Here is a 12,722-nt window from a genome sequence, read left to right on the forward strand (position 1 = left end):
TCCTCCAAAACTATTCTTCTGTATACAGTATCCTATACTGTCCTTAAATTCAGGAAGACCATCAGTAGATCCCTTCCACACTTACTGTTGTGGTTTTGAACCTGTAACAATATGAGACCTACTGTGGTCTTTCCTGAGATGAAACTACAGGGTTTTCTCTCAGCTGCTTCTCTACTGTTCTTTGAATTCATCTCTCCAGAATCTTCACATATGTTTTTGTACAGTGTCACATGCAAGTAATGACACTTTAGTCTTTTTACATATTTTTCACTTCTCTTCTTGAAGACATATACAGTTATTCCCTTCACCCAGAGTTTTAGAACTCTCATTTCCATCCACACAGTTATCATAACTCTATAAGGACTACTCTTCACATTCATATTACATCTAATACCAGTAAAGAGCTCTTTCAGTAAAGAATATTTTCTTCACCTGAGCAAGTTTTGTTTTTAACACTCTATTATTACACGCATGGTGTTTACTTTTCCTTCCTATAGTCTATACAGTGAAAGCAGAGCCTTAACAGTTAAAGCAGCTTTCCATGTCTACCACATCAAATCACATGGCATGATTTTGTGTACATTTCTACAGTAATGCCTTAGTGCTGCTGCATCTCTGTATATGATTATAGTTTTCAGTCATGTGACTTCTCTACCATTAGCAGCCTTTTGGCTTCACAGCTGAAAGCTGATAGCACTGCTATGAACCATCAGTGCTCATGTTTTGATGTACAGAATATAAGTAGCTAATTTATTCACTTCTTCAGAACTAATTTACCTCACTTCTTCAGAAGCTTATCTTCCCCATTTCAGTATTTGAGGGGCACAGTGGAAAAGGGGCACAAGCCACCTGCGCAGTGATTTTGTGATTTTGGTACAGGAAGACAGCCGATGCCATCTAGTATCATAGGTGGTAACTTCTAGCACAGTGGCAGGTACTCGTTCCATTAAAGAGAGCGTATCAATTTTGCTGTTATTCAAGACTGGCACATTCCCAGTGGAAAAGAGGCCGATGCCAATAGTATTTCTGTGTCTTATGAGTCAAATTGTCTCATTGGTTGATCTTGTTTTGGAAAGCCAATCAGAAAGCATTTCTCAAATGCTGTTCATATGTTTCCAAGATGGGAGCAATAGGAGTTGCTATTAATGTTACTTGTGGTGAAAATGCATCAGTACAGGGGGATGGGGGTGGGGATCGTAAAGAAAATGAGTGGAAAGATATTGAAAGGAAGAGGTCAAGAAATAATGGAAAACAATATAAATCCCAAAAAAATAAGATTGTGTCCAAGAAAGTATTTCGTAGTGCCAGTGATCCATGCTGGAATACTAGTTTCTGCAAATACTCAACAGTGAATGAAGAAGGAGTCAATATTTATTGAGTTTTATCAGTTGGGAGATTATAAACAAAATGCTTATTTATTTGGCTTTAGTGCAGCCTAATAACTGCAAAAAAGCGAATTGAAAGAAGAGGAAGGTTCCAACAGTAAGCCATAGGAAGGTTTCTTTCAGGTATTTTATTCGTGACACTCCAGTAACTGAGGTTGATGCGTATAGGACTGCATTTTTAGCTGTTCATGCCATTTCTGTTAAGTGTTTGAGGACTGTCTGTAGAATGATGAATGTGGCACAGAGAGTCATGACTCTACAACACATGTATCTGCACATACACCTACACAGATTAACAAAGCAAGCATTCTAATACACCTCATTCCATTTATACAGAAAGAAAAAATAAGGTTAGAAACCACATCAAAATGTGTACATCAAAAGGTACACATCACATTATAGTAGACGGCAGAATCTGAACAAGTCCTTCATAATCTTTGTTTGCTCAATTGTACTGTAAAGATCTGAAAAATACAGATGAAGTCCCAGTAAAACAATATGTGTATGAAACCATTCTCAACACAGAATATAATACTGGTTTTAAATTGCTGTTGAGTGATATGTCATATTTGTGATTCTGCTAAGGCACGTAATAACCCTGAATCCACAGATATCAAATTACACCTTGAGAAAGCTGAAGCTGAATGTAGTGACTCTGAAAACTGACTCAAATGAGTCATAACAGGATGGTAGTGATGCACTCGTTTTGTGCATGGAGTTACAACAAGCATTGCTAACACCATATATTTCAATGTAAATAGTTTTTTATAAGAGACAACTTTGGACATATAATCTCTGTATTCACCATTGTAGCAATGAGACGGCAGTGATGTGTATCTGGTCCAAGAATGTTGCATCTAAAAGGGCTGATGAAGTATCTAGCTGTGTTTTAAAGGATTCAGACATGGTGAAGGAAGAACGTTGTCAAAGGCTCATCATTCATTCTGATTTGTGTGTTGGACAAAATAAAAACTGTATTATCCTAGGTCTGTAGGTGTACCTCCTAGACAATAAATGTTTTGATGTAGTTGGGCACAAATTTCTCCTCCCTGGTCACACTTTCATGCCATGTGACAGGGATTTTGGAGTTATTGAGAAGCGGAAAAGAAAGGTACAGGCTGTGTACACTCCAGAAAAATGGGTTGAACTTATAAGAAAGAGCAAGCAAAAAACCCATTCATTGTGACTGAAATGAAGAAAGATGACTTCGTGTCTTTGTCGTCTATAGTGAACAGTATTGTCAAACGTAACATTGCTGTTGATGAAAAGCCTGCAGACATCAGAAAGGCAATGGTGTTTAGATTAGTGAGCAGTGAACATTCTGTATATATCATATTCACACAATCAAACTGAGAAACCTTTGTGAGTTAGTTTATGGAAGTGTCATGGATGATTTACTAAGCTTGCAGACTGCCAGTTAGTTCCTAAGTATTAAAATGGATGTCAAATTAAGGCAGCAAAGTTCAAGGACCTTCAAAGCTTACTGCAATTTGTGCCTGCAATATGTTCAAGTTTTTATCTGTCATTGAAAAGTGATGGTAGTGACGATACAAGAGAACAGGAAAAAATTGATACTGCTCCGATGTAGTTGCACCTGTGGTACAGCTACCTGTATTGCTTTGCTGATGCATGCAAACCACCCGACTAATGGCTAGGTCAATGGTTCATTGGGGTGGGGGGTGGGGGGGGGGGGGCGTGTAAGGCATATACTTTTAATATCGTCATCATTAACTGCTTCAATGATATTTGGGTCTTTATCACTTTCTCTTCACGTCACAGAAAATGTGAAATTTTCTGGACTGCCATGCATTTTATGTGGCACTACCACCAGTGACTAGTGGACTTCCATTATTTTTGTTTATTAATAACTTACTTCTGTTGATATTCCATATTGGCTTTTAATTGTTTATGCTACAAACAGCACTAGCTGTCATCATTACATTTTTTACGTACATCCATCATTCAACAGTTCCCATTCAATGTGGATTACAATGTATCCCTTCTACTGTAATTTATGTTCTATAAACTGGTATCATACAGTGATATTTATAGTAAAATTGTAACACAGCCTATTTTTTACATTGGGAACTAGTGTGACATACTCATGAACAAAAAATAAACAAGGAAACTGATTATGTTGAAATGATCAAACAAATCATTATAATACTTACCTTGTGTACAAAGCAAAACTGAAATCAGAACCTCCAGCATTGGTGCCACCTGAAAAAAGAAATATCTGTATTAACAACATCACTGCCTGAAAACTTTTGGTTTACAATCTCAGCATGCCACATACATTGTTGGAATGTGAAAATATCCTATAATGGCAGTAGACTCTCAACTAATAGAACACTTCCCCCAGACTAAAGCTGTGTGTTGGATTGAGACTGGAATTTAGATTTTTGTCTTTGCTCGTAAGCGCTCATTTGGCATGCCATTGTACATGAAAGGTAAACTGTTGTTTTCAATCCAGATTACAGGTTTTCTGTTTTGGGATGTTAATGTCAGTGCCCTTGGCGATGGAGAGGGTCAGATTTCAGTCTCCAGTATGAGAAAATATGCCTATATATATTAAAATTGTACAACATCAAAAAAGAGAGATGTCCTGAGAGATTTTGTAGCGTACATCTAAAATAAAGAAATCGAGATATTTTTGAAAATAGTACTAACCAGAAGTACAAACAGTGTTTGATGGTACAAACAGTGTTCTAGAAAGATAAATCTCTTGTGTTCTGTGAATGACGAACAATGGGATATAAAATACCTTCATTAGCATTGTTGTTGTGGTCTTCAGTCTGAAGGTTAATCTTGAGCAGCTCTTCACACTACTCAATCCTGTGCAATCTTCTTCATCTCTGAATAATTACTGCAACCTACATTCATCTGAAACTGCTTATTGTAATCAACCCTTGATCTCCCTCTATAATTCCCCCCACCCTCCCACTCACATACACACATTTCTCTCCGGTACCAAATTCACAATTCCTTGATGCCTGGGAGTTTATCATATCAATGGTTCCCTTTTTTTAGTCAAGCTGTACCATAAATTTATTTTCTTCCCAGTTTGATTCAGATCCTGCTCATCAGTTACACAGTCTACTCATCTAATATTCAGCATTGTTCAACAGCATTATAATTCAAAAGTTTATATGCTCTTCTTGTTCGAACTGCTTATCATCTACATTTCCCTTCTGTAAAATTCTACACTCCAGGTAAATACCTTCAGAGGAGACTTCCTTACTATTGAAATTATCATTCTTATATTATATAGTAGGATTATTTATTTAAGAAAGCAGATGATTAATCCTTAGAGCTATAACCAGTGATGTGTTGTGGCACAGCCTAGGTGGGCAAACTATATAGATACCAGAAATGTCATTATACACCACTAGTAGATTTTTGTTGAAGCTTTTTACTAAATTTTTATGACTGGACCTAACAAACACAGTTTGTTTGTTTAACATAAAGTGTTGTATATCAGAAAATCACAGTAAACTCTTAGCCTGCAAGCTTTTAATCTACAATCAACAATGTATCAACAAATTGTATTGTTATCTGATGCATTTGTATTGTCTCTAGTTACATAGTTCACAGAATTGAAGCAGGATCAGAGATTTCATGCCAGTGGCATACCCCTTATTTGGTTCAAATCACATTTTATTAATAAAATAGGAGTGTCTCAGACACAATAATATTCCGATTGTTTAATCATGTTACAGTGTTTCACATGAAGCATGATTGAATACCTGTAATCTCTAAGGACGCCAGTTTTAATGGTACATAGGAACTGATGGAAGCAGCACAACTATGTAGAACACCACCATAATGAAAACACATAGTCATCAATTTTGTGACACAATGGCTGAAATTGGCCATCCACAACTTTTTAAAATTTTTAGTAATCTTTATTATCATTTTAGGAATTTTACATAGTTAATTCAAAATTCTGAATTTGTATTATGTAAATCTTTTGTCACAGTAATGGCATAAAAGAAATGACGAAAGAGATAACAAAAATAAACATTAATTCACAAAAGACAAGTCTTTTTATTTCACTCATGAGGAGTTTCAAGTTCAATTTATTTTCATTATCCTTGTCCATCCATGTAGTTTTCTCATGACAATTCATTGTGGCTGGGGTTCCTGGGAAGCCGACTACTTATAAAAGGGTGGCTTTATTGTCTGACTGCTGCAGCTTTCTTCCCAGGTTTTGATGTGCTGTATCTTTATGCTGACTGGAGCCCATCAGTTTGGTACAGAGAACAGTCTGTTGGTTGACATTGTTGTTGACATTAGATTTCAATAGCTGTGTCTAGCACTATGAGTAAAAATTTCATGAAGATTTCCATATAGTTTGGTGATTTCCTTGTTCATTCATGTTGGTCCAATAGATAGGTTACATACAGACACCTCTTAGTAATCATGAATCCTGCAGATCTTGCACCAACTTTACATGTTCCCGTGTAAATGTCAATGTTGTGTGTTTAGGGCCAGTTCTTGTAGACACCTAGCTGCTTAAGGTCCTTCTGCAGTTCATCCTCCCACAATTTCCTTGCTCTTTCAACTGGACAGATACCATCCAGTTTTTCCGTAAGCACAGGCATGGTCTGACAAGTGTCTGGTCTCCTGACAGTAGGCCCTCCCAGCCTTATTCTCCATGCTTTCATTCTTTGCACAATGCTCAGTTTTTTCATGAGGTAGTGCAGTTCTTTTCTTCCATCTGAGATGTAGTTTAGGTTTGAAAGCCATACATACTTGCTCAGCTGCTGACTTGCTACGTCTGACACAGATAAGGATTTTTTTTAGTGTTAGCGCCCTTAATCATTGAAAATCCCTCTTCTCCACAAGGCAGCAGTGTACTCTTCTAATTATCTTCAGGGAGGATAGGTTGCCTCATCCACCATCCCCACCATTCCGAAGGTTTCCTCGCCTGTAACCATGGGCATAGGTTCCACATTATACCCCATGAACTTAGGCCCCTGCCTCAACTTAGCCATTCTTTCACTTTGTCCTACTGGTGTGGAGGATGCCCTTTGCCTCAGCGTGGATGTGCCAAGCAAGAACTGCTCAAGTGGATGATAGGGAAGGTGGCCCTATCCCCTTGGAGTTGGGTTAATGGTTGTGTATGATACTACAACCAAGTTGTCCTGGAACAGAAGGTATATGAAGACAGAAGGAGATGGTAAGAGCTTGTACACCACATCCAGGAGACTGGAGTTGGAAAATGATGGCAGTGATGATGATGGTGGTGATGGTGATGATGAGTACCATACTTGGTTGATTCTACATTTCAGGTATTCTCTTCATAAAACCAAATTTTTATTATCACATAACATGCCTCATTCAGACAAACATCTTGCCAATTCTGAAATTACAAGCAAACTAATAATCTTAATCTAAGGTTACAAGAGATGTGTTGTTGATTCTTCAGTGAGGTATTTTTTACAAACTTATCATGCTAAAGAAAATAATTATGGTTATAACACATGTGATGCTACTTATTTAGACAGAGTCTACAGTTCACAATGGATGCATTAAGATGTGAAATTTCCCACCTAACAAATGAAAATTCTGTGCTGCCAAAGCCATAGACAACATGTGTTACGGTACCTCAGACAAGTAAACCTAAATTGCAGGACTGGAAACAAGTAAGTGCTGAAAAAGCAAAACGTGTATCAATTGTAGCAAGTGAAAAAAATATTGTTAGTAAAAATAGGTATAGTGTACTCTCAACAAATGCTCACAGTAAATCTACAGAACTTGATAAAGAACATAGTAAATGCAAAATTGAAAGAAACAACGTGAGAAGTATGAAAGTAAGATATAATACGAGATCTTCAGTTAAAAATTGTAAGGAACCTTTGAAAACTGCTGAAATGAAGTGTAATGAACTCCCAAAAACAAACGGAGTAATGTCAATAAATAATGAAAACGGATACAGTTCGCAGTGTGAATATAAACATTGCAATGAAGTTAGTGACTCCTGCAACGAACTGTATAATTATTGTAGTATGAAACAAACTCTGAAGTGCAATGTGCTTTTACTCTCAGACAGTCATGGAAGAAATCTCGCAGAAATCCTAAATGACACGAGCAATCGTCTTCAAGTGAGTAGTGTTGTGAAACCCGGTGTGAAAACAAAAAACATTATAGAAAATGCCAACCTAAAAGGAAAAATGCTGCGTAGCAACAACTTTATATTTTGTGTAAGTGGTGCAAATGACGTGGGAAGAAATGAAGCTGATATCTGCATTGAAGCCCTGAAGAACTTCCTTAAAGAAAATAAGCAGAAAAATACAATTGTCGCTACTGTTCCGCATCGGCAAGATCTGATCTACAACTCGTGTGTAAACAAAGAAATACGAAAAACGAATATTAGAATTAAGACACTATGTTCAAACTATGTAAATTGTTCTATTATAGATATAGGAAAATTGGATAGAGGTCAACACACATCCCATGATTGCACTTAAATTATACACGTAAATGCTATTTGTGTGAAAAACTAAATTTAATTATAAAAAAAAGAATCGAACTGAAAAACTTAATATATAAAAACAGGTTGTTCACAACTGAAAGAAGTCCGACAGAAACTTTTTTAGGCTAACTCAGCCTTCACCATACATACGTGAAGGCAAATCACAGTAAAATCAAAATAATATCGCAAAATGTCCAATATATTACCAATAAAATTGAACAAATTGACGAATTTCTAAGTGTTAGTAACCCTCATATTTATATTGTGAATGAACTAGGTTGCAAACCTAAAGAATTATGCAGCATTAATTTAAGTAATTATAAAATTGTCAGTGTCTATTGTAGGAAACAACATAAAGGTGGCAGTGCTGGTATTTATGTCAAAAATAATGTCCAGTGCGAAAAAATTGATTGGATAGATAAACTTGAATGTGAGATGGTATTTGAAATAGCTGCCATAAGAATAAAGCTCAGATATAGCAGTTTAATAATAGCTAGCCTATACAGATCCCCTAATAGTAACATGGAAGAATTGTTTTGCCATTTAGAGGAACTTATTGATAAACTCTCACCTCATAAAAAACAGACTATAATAGTAGGCGATGTGAACATTGACTCCTTAACTAATAGTGTAAGTTACCTTAGATATATTGATATATTACAGTCCCATAATTACAACCACTTGAATTCAACACCAACAAGAATTACAGGTGACTCTCAGACATGTATTGACCATGTTATTACAAACTTAAGTAAGGAGGACTTTGTAGTTGGAACTGTTGAGAACCACATTTCAGATCATAGTGCGTTAGTCCTAGAGCTTCATACTGACAAAGAAATAGTATCTCATAAGGATCAATTTACTTATGAAAGAAAGCTTGGCTATCATGCATTAAAGGAAAAATTGGCACACATAAACTGGTATCAGGTAGGCCTATATGCAACAGAAGACATTAATGAAAAGTGGGAAATATTTTATACAACATTAAACCATTGTCTAAATCAAGTATGCCCAAGGGTCAAAATACTAAAGAAAACTAACAGTTCCAGGAATCTTAAACTCTCCCCTAATGTGAAGAAATTAAAGAATGACATGAATGATCTACATTTTCTTTTTAAAGACACCTGTTGTGATAGTGCCACGACATTTAACAGTGCCGCCACGACAGGACGCGCAAACGGCGATAGAGGCACTCCGCAAATCAACTGAGCACGGGAGCGCCACCTAGCTACGAACGGCGCCGGCCGCATGTCACAGCACGGCAGTCGAATACGAGAGACTGAGTTGTAATCATGTGATCAGCTATTGTTTCTAAGAGAGAGTGTTGAATATCCACGCAATTATTGTGATTAAAGGTTATAACACTTTTTGGCGACGAGGTCGGGATATTTTCACTGCATTGTGGATATGCGTGTTCGTGATGGGGCAGACATGGAACAGTTTATGCAAGCGCTCATTGAACAACAAACACAGCTAACGGCTACTATTCAGGCTCAACAAACACAGCTGACGGCAGCGATTCAGGTGTTGTCAATGTCGCTTACTCATCGTCTGTCTTCCTTTTCTCCGCCTCCATTCCCTCCTTACGACGAGGCCGCTGAAGACTGGGAGGATTATGAGAAGCGTTTGCGGCAACACTTCTCGGCTTTCGGCGTTGTCGATGCTCCTATGTGTAAGTCGTTATTTCTATCTTGGATTTCCCCTCGAGTCTATCAGCTATCTCAGTTAGCCCCTCTGCGGGAACCTGCCTCCCTGTCCTTCCAAGAAATGTGTGACTTATTGTCTGACTATTATCGAAAAAACACCCACGTCGTTGCCGCCCGCATGGCGTTCTACCGGTGTCATAAACAGCCCCATCAATCTTACCGGGCTTGGGCGGCGGAACTACACGGTCTGAGTAGGAAATGTCAGTTTGTCATGGACACACATCATGAGTCTTATGCTGATTCAATGGTTAGGGATGCTATTTTACGGCTTGCTCCTGATAAAGAAGTTCGGCAACGTGCCCTACAACTGCCAAACCCGTCGTTGTCGGAAGTTCTAAGCATCGCTCAATCCTTTGAAGTGTCTCACGCTGCTGGCGCGCAAATAGACGCGTGGTGTGATGTAGATGCTGTACGGTCAACTCTCGACACGGGCAATTTGCCTGTTTCACAGGAGAACGACGATGTGGCAGCGGTTCACTCGCGTCAACAACGTCGCGTTGGGCCACAACGCTCGCAGCAAAACCAGCAACCACAGAAGCCGGTTCGTTCCGCACTTCCTTCTTGCCCCCGTTGTTTCATACAGCACGACAGGGCAGCGTGTCCAAAACGTTGGGCCACGTGTAATTCATGTAGGAAAAAAGGCCACATTGCTTCTGCGCGTCAGTCCCCTAAAGTTCCTGTCGACGAGGACGGGACGTCGGACATGGATGTTCACTGTGTGCTTTCTCAAATAAATAAGTTGTTTGTTACTGTTCGTATTCCGGATAAAGACATCCGCATGCAAGTGGACACTGGCTGTGCAGTAACTCTCATTAATTCTCTTACGTATTTGGCGTTGGGCTCCCCTCCTTTGTCTCCAGTTACGCGAAATCTGAGGACTTATAATCAACAGAAAATTCCTATCATGGGCCAGTTTGATGCTTCCACTGCCTACAACTCTGTTGTTCGGCCCCTCACGTTTTATGTGGTGTATCATGCGGGCACTGAAAACCTGTTCGGTTATGATGCTTTCCAGTTGTTCGGGTTATCCATTGATGATGATGTGCACCTCATATATGAGGATATTCCTTATCAACAGCTGGATGGATTGTGTTCTGAATTTTGTCCGTGTTCTCTGCTGGTCTGGGTTGTGCCAAGGATTTTGCAGCCCACATTACTCTTAAACCTACGGCTCGCCCTAAGTTTTTTCGGGCACGCCCTATTCCGGTGGCGTTGCGTGCACCTGTCAAGGCTGAGCTAGACAGGTTAACAGCTTCAGGGATTCTCCTTCCGGTTACCACCAGCGAATGGGCATCGCCGATTGTGGTGGTTTCTAAACCAAACAGGAGTCTGCGATTGTGTGGTGACTTTAAAGCTGCTGTCAATGCTCAGAGCCTCATTGACACTTATCCTCTTCCCCATCCTGAGGAGTTGTTTACCAAGCTCGTTGGGGGCCAGTTCTTTTCCAAACTTGACTTATCGGAGGCCATTTTTCAGTGGTTTTTGGAACAGCTCACAGCTTCCGTTCCCGGCTGCATAAACTATCTGGATGACATTGTTGTCATGGGGGCCTCTACTGAGGAGCACCTTCGTAATTTGCGTTCACTGTTTTGGGTTTTGCATTTTGCTGGGTTGAGGTGCAATCTGGACAAGTCACAGTTCTTCCAACCCTCCATTGAGTATCTTGGTTTCCACTTGTCCCGTGAGGGTATACGCCCTCTCCGTCAGCACGTTGCGGCCATTAATGCTCTACCCCAGCCGTGTACGGTCAAAGAACTTCAGGCGTTTCTAGGCAAGATTGCTTATTATCACAAATTCATTCCATCCGCAGCAGCGGTAGCTTATCCTCTGCATCAGCTGTTACGCAAAAACGTCCCCTTCTGTTGGTCCGACGGGTGTGAGCAGCCTTTTGTCCGCCTGAAGGCTCATTTTCAGTCGGTGCCTTGTCTTGCCACATTCCGTCCAGGTCAGCACTTGGTTCTGGCGACTGACGCGTCACAGTATTGCCTATGGGCTGTTCTCGCCCATCGGTATGAGGATGGGTCGGAACGACCTATCGCCTATGCTTTCAAGACCCTCAACAAGGCGCAACGGCGTTACTCTCAAATTGAAAAGGATGCGCTCACTATCATTTATGCTCTAAAAAAATTCAGCGTTTTTTTGTATGGTTCTAAGTTTCACCTCATCACCGACCACAAACTGCTGGTCTCCCTGTTCAGCCCATCGGCGTCGCTTCCGGATAAGGCGGCTCACCGCCTGCAACGTTGGGCCTTATACTTGTCTCCTTTTCATTATGCGATTCACTATCACCCCATGGCCCAGCACGCCGCCGATGGGCCCCGACCCTGTTTTCGATTGTGATGAACTCCTCTGTTTCCACATTGATGAGGAAGAACGTCGTGCGGTCGAGGGCTTTCCACTTACAGGTTCGCAGGTCGCGTCGGCTACTGCGCGGGACCTGGTCCTGCGTCGGGTGATCGGTTTTGTTCAACGGGGTTGGCTGGACAGGACCAAGGGCCGGGCATCAGATCCCCTTCGTAACTACCATGCCTTGCGCCTTCGTCTGTGTGTTCGCGATGGTGTTGTTCTTCTGGCCACGGATGGCGTATCTCCACGGGTTGTGGTGCCAGCCTCTCTTCGCAAAGATGTTCTCAAACTGTTGCACGAAGGCCATTGGGGTATTTCTCGGACTAAGTCCGTGGCCCGCAAGCACGTTTATTGGTCCGGTATTGATTCGGACATCGCCCATATGGTTGCTGTGTGTGGCCAGTGTGCTCAACAACTGGCGGCACCTCATACAATGCCCTCTCCGTGGCCTTATCCAGCTCAGCCATGGGAACGGGTGCACGCCAACTTTGCCGGCCCCTTCCTTGGTACTTTTTGGCTACTGTTGATTGACGCCTTCTCGAAGTTTCCCTTTATTGTTAGATGCCCGTCACCCACCACTGCAGCGACGACGCTGGCTTTGTCCAAAATCTTTGCGCTAGAAGGTCTTCCATCCACGATCGTCACGGACAATGGCCCTCAGTTCTCTTCGCAGGCCTTCCGGTACTGGACAAGGGATTCATCATGTTACAGCACCTTCCTTCCATCCACAATCGAATGGGGAGGTCGAGCGCCTTGTCTGCACTTTCAAATGCCAGATGTAAAAATTCCTTAGTGATTTTTCCACAG

General features: G+C 40.6%; 1 protein-coding gene across 2 annotated transcripts in view; it reads right to left on the reverse strand.

Moving 5' to 3' along the window:
* The window catches only part of LOC126355985 (inactive pancreatic lipase-related protein 1-like), a 265,959-nt gene that overhangs the window by 63,077 nt on the left and 190,160 nt on the right, over positions 1 to 12,722 (reverse strand). For both annotated transcript variants that reach the window (XM_050006603.1, XM_050006602.1), the window contains one exon: positions 3,557 to 3,605. In XM_050006603.1, coding sequence (XP_049862560.1) covers positions 3,557 to 3,605 — 49 coding nt within the window. The remainder of the gene's footprint in view (positions 1 to 3,556; positions 3,606 to 12,722) is intronic.

This window comes from Schistocerca gregaria, chromosome 3 (genome assembly GCF_023897955.1).
Source record: "Schistocerca gregaria isolate iqSchGreg1 chromosome 3, iqSchGreg1.2, whole genome shotgun sequence".
NCBI classification, from domain to species: Eukaryota; Metazoa; Arthropoda; class Insecta; order Orthoptera; family Acrididae; genus Schistocerca; species Schistocerca gregaria.